The 7964-nt window shown below is 37.5% G+C and overlaps 1 protein-coding gene across 1 annotated transcript; it reads right to left on the bottom strand.

Annotated features, from left to right (window-relative positions):
• Window positions 1-3557: 3557 nt before the first annotated feature.
• Window positions 3558-7748, bottom strand: LOC129004769 (uncharacterized protein K02A2.6-like). Its single transcript, XM_054433396.1, has one exon. It carries the CDS (start codon window positions 7746-7748, stop codon window positions 3558-3560), a length of 4191 nt encoding a protein of 1396 aa, XP_054289371.1.
• Window positions 7749-7964: the final 216 nt, after the last annotated feature.

The following is a 7964-nucleotide window of genomic DNA, read 5'->3' as shown; positions in this document are numbered from 1 at the left end:
TATGACTCATATTTTACAAAATAAAATAGTTTATTCTTGAATTTTACTTAAATTGTCTAATCTTTTTACCTTGAAAATAGGTTTCTAAAATAATTTAACATAATCAGAACTTTTAAAGGATGTTATTATAGATAATAATCTACTTACGTATCACGTATGCCAGTAGGTGTCAATTGTAGTTGATTATGCTGTACATGTTTCGAGCCTAATAACACGGCTCATCTTCAGCAGCATTTTTGTATGTAAAATTTTCACATCGAGAGATGATTGTCGACTATATACAGGAACCACATATATACACAAACACAGAACATTTTAGCATGCTATTTTTATTTACACGTGTTTTCGTAGAGTACGCTCGTTTAGATAATACCCGACCGGACGACATTTGTAGGCTTACTAAGGAACACGAACACATATTCGTGTTCGTGTTCCTCAAAACAATGTTCCATTCAAAGAATTCTGCTTGGTTATTTCTTCGACCATTGTTTTAATGTCTTGTATTTCACTTTCAGAGAACTGTTCAGACAATTGTAGCTTTGTAACTAATGCATCAATAGCTTCGTTGGGAGGTATGTTTACGTACATGTTATCAACATCAATTGATAGTAAGATACTGTTTGGGTCGTGTTTGTTTGATTTTAAGGAATCTATAAATTCTTTGGAATTTTGACAGGTGTTATCAGATGTCATATCAAGTTTGGATTTAATCATATTTGCTAGGTATCGTAAGATGGAGCTGGGATGCAGTTGATGACAGGCCTGATAGGCATTCCGTCTTTATGGGTTTTAACTATAGGGCTAAGTTAAAAAGGGCTGCATAAGAAGCCTGCACGCGCTGTCTTTACCGACGCCCACACCTCATTAGTTTGTTTGGATGACTAACCAAATATATATTTATAAGCCTTAAGAAACATACTAAAATTTTCTTTTTGAAACATTTTGCGTATTTTATTTGGAAAAAGTATATAATGGGTAAAACAAAATTGTTTGCTCTAAAACATAAACATTATCAAAGTTAAAATGTTATATCTCTTTGAAAATAATTTTTAGAAAAATGCCTTTTGTACAAAAGATGTAGATAAACTAACTAATCCTATAATCTAATATGAGCAATGTTTGCTTGTATGCATGTACAAGCTGCTATACCCGTGCTTTGCAACGGGAAGAAAATGTGACCTAGAGAGCTATTAAAGTGGTGCTGATGTTTGTTTTAAAATACAGCAACTCTATGATTTAGTTTGAAAATATAAACTGATTTAAAGGCGTAAACAGCGTAAACCTACTTACTTTCAAACCCCTACTTTTGATGTTAAAAGATCCCTAAGAATATGGCAACATACCTTGTAGCAATACCATCAATTGCTTCATATTGATGCTTCATGAATAACATGTTTAACCATAATTCTTCAATTTTAGTCAAGCCTCTTGACATGTAGCTTACTCTTAAATTAAAAAATGAAACTTTGAGCAATACTTTACAAAACGTATACAACCTCACTTTAAAACCAAACATAACCCTCCTCAATCTACATAGCTCACAACACAAACATCTTTTTCGAGTAAATAAACAAACGCCAGTTAATTGTACTGGCCAGCTGTTTCATTAACTAAATTAAATTAAATCATTTAAACATTGAAAGCATGCCAGGCGTAGCTCTTTGGAAATCAGCCTGTGGGGCAGAGCCCTTAGGAAATTCGTCCATTTCAATACTTTTCGGCAAATCTACACACTCTAAGCTTCATTTTGATGTGCCATATGCCTATATTTTCATTTGGTAAATGACCTTAACCGTTTACATAAAATTGTATTGTATCACTTTAATAATATTATAGATGCTTGCTTGCTTGCAAAAAATCCTATAATCTAATATGAGCAATGTTTGCTTGCATGTATGTATGCTTTCTTGCTTGCAAAAAATATCTCAAAAACGGCTCCGATGATTTTCTTCAAATGTTGTAAATAGTTTATTTCTGGTCTAAAAACGAGTTTACTGCAGTTAGAACTGCCAACAAACGTAGAAAAATGAAACTGAAAATCACATTTTTTTAACATTAGTCTTATGGGTTGCTAAGTAACCATGTTGGTTGAATTAAATAACAAGGAAAAAGTAAACAAAAGGCTTAAAGTTGTATACTAGCAAATTACAAAATACAGTACAAAAGGAAAAACATCACTTGTTACTATTGATCAAAGATTATACTGAAGATTACTCGATACATTGTAATCCTAGTAAAGGCTAGCAGTGCGAAGTGTGGGATCTGTTTATGACGATTAGATTAAGGTATCTGGAATCCTAAAATGCTATGGGAAGGGAAGGAAACAGGTCCGCAACGTAGGAAGTGGTGAAGGAAGTAGTAAAGGCAATCATAAAATGCTAAGGGAAGGGAGGGAAACAGGTCCGTGACGTAGGAAGTGATGAAGGAAGTAGTAAAGGCGAGCAGTCCGTAGTGTGGGGACTGTTTATGACGATAAAATTAGAGTATCTGCAATCCTAAAATGCTATGGGAAGGGAGGGAGACAGGTCCGTGACGTAGGAAGTGGTGAAGGAAGTAGTCAATGCGAGTAGTCTGGAGTGTGGGAACTGTTTATGACGATTAGATTAAGGTATCTGCAATCCTAAAATGCTATGGGAAGGAAGAAAAACAGGTCCGCGACGTAGGAAGTGGTGAAGGAAGTAGTCAAGGCGAGTAGTCCGGAGTGTGGGAACTGTTTATGACGATTAGGTTAAGGTATTTGCAATCCTTAAATGCTATGGGCAGGGCCGGATTTCCTAATCCGCAATTTGTATGGGCGCAAGGTCCCAGAGGGCGCACGGCCGAGAGGAAATTTTTTATACCTACCTAGGCCGTCTAAAAATAAAAATAAATAGTCAAAGTTGATAAAAAAACTCCAAAGCATTGTGATTCTGAAGTTAATAAGAAGAAATAATATGTGAGGAAATTTAAACTATTTTTTCAGAATTACGCATAATTTTTTAAACAAAATTGGTCATACGGGAGTATAGGCTATAGGGATGTTGACGCCCAAGGGGTACGCATCGTATTGCCACTATGTTGGCTCGGACTCGGCACTACTGATCAGAGTGATTATGGGCGCATGAGTGCTAGACATTGTTACCACCCTAACCGCACAAAACAAAAGTTATTAACTAATATTTTGATTAGTTTACACCAATCTGCAGGATCAAGTTAAAATATATAATACGTTGTGTTGGATATTAAAACAACGATAAATTTACCTTTAAATTTAACAAAAAATATTAATTTCAGTTTGCATTAGATTTTAGAAAAATTCAATACCTTCCAAAACACCATTAATGCTGTCATTTTCTCCTCAGACCTAAGGATCGGTATGGTAAAATGACTCTTATTAATTACAAAATAATTAATAAATGCACGCATATTAACTCAACACAAAATCTATTTCATGAATGTTTACAAAACAAAAACAATAGAAAAACATATGATAGTAAAAAATATGTATAAATGAATTATAAACAGTCTTAGAGAAGACATAACAGTCTCCCCCACTATTTTGAACTTGCAGTGTATTATTATGAAAGCACAAAGTCCTTGTATCGGCCCGGCATTTGCCTTTGTCGCCTTGATCTTTCTTGATTCTCAGGAATATGGCTATTGTTCGTTTCTGTTCCCTGAACTACTGGAACCTCTGCATTGTTTGCTTTGGGAGTTGGTGGTCTTTCGGAAATTGACGGTCCTTCGGAAGTTGATGGTCCTTCGGAAGTTGATGGTCTTACGGAAGTTGATGGTCTTTCAGGAGTTGATGGTCTTAAGGGAGTTGATGGTCTTTCAGGAATTGACAGTCTTTCAGGATTAGAACAAGTAACAGCCTTAGAATTTTCTTTTGTGCTGTGTTTAGAAGCCCGTGGAACATCAAATATGTGGATTGGTCCCGTGGTAACAATTTTTGGTTTTGGTATCAAAGTAGACCGCAATTGATCAATGTGTCGTTTAACAAGTCGGCCTGACTTGTCAAGGGAAACTAGATAGTGTCGAGTTCCCAACTTTTTGCTTACTTCTCCAAACTCCCAAACGTTCTTGTTGTTTATGAAGAGACGAACCTGAACTCTCTCCCCCTCGTTGAATGAACGTGCAGATGGAGCATTTCTAGTTGAAGCTTTTTGTACGTTGGGAAAAATGGCATCCATTCGTATTCTTAACTTCCTGTGGAGGTAAAGTTCAGCCGGTGATTTGCCACATGCTAGAGGAGTTGCCCGGTACCGCATTAAGATCTTCTGGACCTTTATTGCCATTGGTATGTTTTCCGAAGCTGTGGACTTCAGGCGGTTCTTCAATGTTTGAACAGAGCGTTCTGCTAAGCCGTTTGTTGCTGGATGTCCTGGAGATATGAATTTCTGGAAAATGCCGTGCAATTTGCAATAAGCTTGGAATGTATCACTTTGAAAAATTGAGGCGTTGTCAGATACCATAACATTCGGGTAGCCGTGTGTTGCAAAAATCTGTTCAAGCAGATGTATGGTATTGGAGCTGGATGGTGCATCTTTGATTACTTTTATCTCCGCCCATTTTGATCTAGCATCAATACACACGAGGAAGTTGAAGCCTTGAAACGGTCCTGCGTAGTCAATGTGTATTCTTTCCCAGTTCTCTTTTGGGATTTCCCACGGGTGATTGGGAGCTTTGGGCGGATTTGACCGTGTTAGTGCACAATTTTCACATCCTTTCACAAGATGCTCAATGTCCTTGTCAATATTTGGCCAGTAAACATAGCGCCGTGCTAGCTGTTTCATTTTTGTGATTCCAAGATGACTTTCGTGAAGTTCATTTAGAATCTTGTTTCTAAGTAGTGATGGAATGTAAACTCTTTCTCCCCGGAAAATAATGTTTTCGACCAACGTAAAATCAGAATCAGTTGAATTGGTGAGTAGGTCTTTCAAAATCTTAGAGAGCACTGGATCTTTGGCTGTCTCGTTCTTAATGATTTCAGCTGTGATTTCATGGCTTGAAATTTGAAAAATAACTTGGCTGCAGATTTGGTGTACCTCTTTTCCGATTTTCTTGTCTTTAGTAGAGTGAGTCTGTGTAAGAGGAGCTCTTGAAAGACAATCCACGTTTTTATTTTCCATGCCCTTTTTGAACACCAACTTGTAATTGAAACCTGACAGATATGATGCATATCTGAGTAAACGAGCTGAAGTCATTTGTGGTAGAGCCTTGTCATGTCTGAAGATCCTAGATATTGGCTGATTATCTGTTACAAGTTGAAATTGAGTCCCGAATAGGTAATAATAGAAGTGGGAGACACCAAAAACTATGGCTAATGCTTCCCGGTCTAGTTGACTATAGTTACATTCGGCATCAGTGAGTGAACGTGAGGCGTAAGCAATTGGCCTCTCAGTACCATCTATTAAGTGGCTAAGAACTGCAGCTAGTCCAGTAGGTGAAGTGTCTGTGGTGAGGACCAACGGTAGTTTTGGATCGAAAGGTACGAGTATCCTGTTACTGCAGAGCTCAGTTTTGATTCGTTGAAAAGCCTTTTCACATTCTGGTGTCCATTCCCATTCCTTATTTTTGCGTAACAAACGTCGCAAAGGAAAAGTGACAGTTGAAGCATCTGGAAAGAAACAAGAGTAGTAAGAAACCATTCCTAAGAATCGTCGTAATTCTTCAACTTTTGATGGACGTGACATTTCTTTAACAGCTTGAACTTTGGTAGGAGATTTCTTTATTTTGTTTAACTCCACCACTCGTCCTAGATATTCTATTTGTTCTTGAAAAAATGAACACTTCTGTTTGTTTATGTGTAAGTCAAAATCTGAGAGTCGTTGAAGACAGGCCTGTAGATTTCTTTTGCACTCATCCATTGTTGAGCCATGGCAAATTATGTCATCAAAGTAGGCCTCGGTTTTAGGCAACCCCTTCAAAATTTGTGTAAGAATTCGGTTGAATTCAGAAGGTGCTGTCTTTATTCCGAAACTTAGACGATTGACACGATATGTTCCACGGTGTGTTGACATTGTCTGGATAATACTGGACTCTTCGTCGACCTTGAGGTGCAGATAAGCTTTGTACAGATCAAGTTTACAAAAGTAACGAGATCCTCTCAAACTATCGAGTACATCGTCAATTTTTCGAATAGGATGGTTTGCCTGGACTATTCGTTCATTCACACCACACTTGTAGTCGACACAGAGACGAACACTTCCATCTGCCTTAGGTATCACGACTAGTGGTGACCCCCAATCACTTGACGTAACAGGCGAAATGATTCCTTCATTTTCAAGTAAATCTAGTTCCTTGTTGACCTGATCAATAAGAGCATGAGGTACGTTCCGTTCACGATTGAAAATAGGCTTTGCTCCTGATCGAAGATGTAATGATACTGTAAAGTTTGGAACGCATCCAATTTTTGGCTCGAAAATTGGCGCAAATTTTTCAAACAGTTCCTCAACTGAATTTACTGGTTGTAATTGAAGGGTAGTAGCTGGTCGGTTCATTTCAGCGTCAATTTCACACAGTTCAATACCCAGTCCTCGGATCCATTGGCGCCCTAGAAGTGCATCATGACCTGAAGGGACGATGTGAAGGTCACCTTTGAACTGTTTACCCTTGTATGATACAGAAACTGATACCTTTCCCTCTGGTTTGATTATGTCTCCAGAGTAAGAACGGAAAGCTAGCCTTGATGGTTCTACAGGTACGTTCAGATGTAGACGTTCAAAGTCATTCTTTGCAAGGAGAGAAAATTTAGCCCCACTGTCAACTTCAAAACATTGCAATTTTCCATTTATAGTGACAGAAACAATGTACTTGTCTGAATCATATCCAACTTCAAATAAATCTACAACATCAAAGTTCTGGTAGATCGAATCAATTTTGTGCACTCCGTAATCAGAAGAGTCGTCACTAGAATAATCGTCATCATTTGATCCTGAATGTAGGTTGTTGGTTGAATTTAACTTTGATGTTGATTTCTTAGTCCTTGACATCAGTGTAGTTATGCAGACCGCAGAGACATGTCCTCGTTTTAAACACTCCCCATATTGGAGTTTATACTTGTGTCTGTTACAATTTGCAGCAATGTGTTTGTTACTTCCACATCTAAGACAGAGGCCTTCTATTCCGAGGGCATTGAAGTCAGGTCTTTTGTTATTTGAACGTTGTTTCCAGTTGAGAGATGTCTTGTTGGATGAGCAATTGTTAGAGAACTGGTGGGATCGTCTGGAAGACCTTGTAATTTTGTGCACTCCAGCCGAATCCATATTAAAGTTGTTAGAACATGCATGTTGGTGAAATTCTTTGCTTTCAACCTTTGATGCTTCAAGAGCAATAGCTTTCTCTAGAATGTCATCAAACTTTGTGTAAACGGATTGTAAAAGGTGTTCCCTAAGCCAATTGTCCTTCAATCCTCGTATGAACTGTGCCCGCAAGAAAACATCAGCAATTGACACAGATGTTCCACATTCATCGTTGGAGCATTCTACTGCAAATTCACATTCTTGAAGATCACGTCTGAGGTCGGCCACAAACTCTGAAATTGACTGGTTTTCTTTTTGAAAGATATTTAAGAAATAATGTTGAGCAACAACAACACTTTTCTTTGGAGTCAATAGTTTCTTGAAGTCATTCAACAGAGTTTCATAATCTAATGATTTGAGTGGCTTGTCTGGGCCCAAAAATGCAGATAGGTTGTTATAATGTTCACTACCTATAGAATTACACAAGAGCTGAGCAATTTTCTTCTTATCAGTCAAACCTTTCATTGTATAATAGTTTTCGAAACGTTCTAAATAGCTGGTAAACTTTTCTTGTTTGGCATTGAAGTTTTCGAATGTAGCAACATTTGACATTGTAGATTGACAGCTTTCTTCTCTGGGTTTTCCAATTGATGTAACAATTGTTTGAATTTGAGCTTGAAACATGTTTGACATCTCACGTACAAGTGCTTTTTGTTGTTCATTGAATGTGTTTAGAAGTAA

The sequence above is a fragment of the Macrosteles quadrilineatus genome, unplaced genomic scaffold (genome assembly GCF_028750875.1).
Source record: "Macrosteles quadrilineatus isolate MER2022 unplaced genomic scaffold, UCM_ALF_1.0 Scaffold_11__1_contigs__length_5352618, whole genome shotgun sequence".
In the NCBI taxonomy this organism is placed as follows: domain Eukaryota; kingdom Metazoa; phylum Arthropoda; class Insecta; order Hemiptera; family Cicadellidae; genus Macrosteles; species Macrosteles quadrilineatus.
Note: the sequence above shows the minus strand (reverse complement) of the source record. Positions and strands in the feature narration are given on the sequence as shown.

Excerpts from the sequence above, each read along its gene's own strand:
- LOC129004769 (XM_054433396.1), bottom strand. The coding sequence starts at position 7,748 with ATGAAAGGTTTGACTGATAAGAAGAAAATTGCTCAGCTCTTGTGTAAT.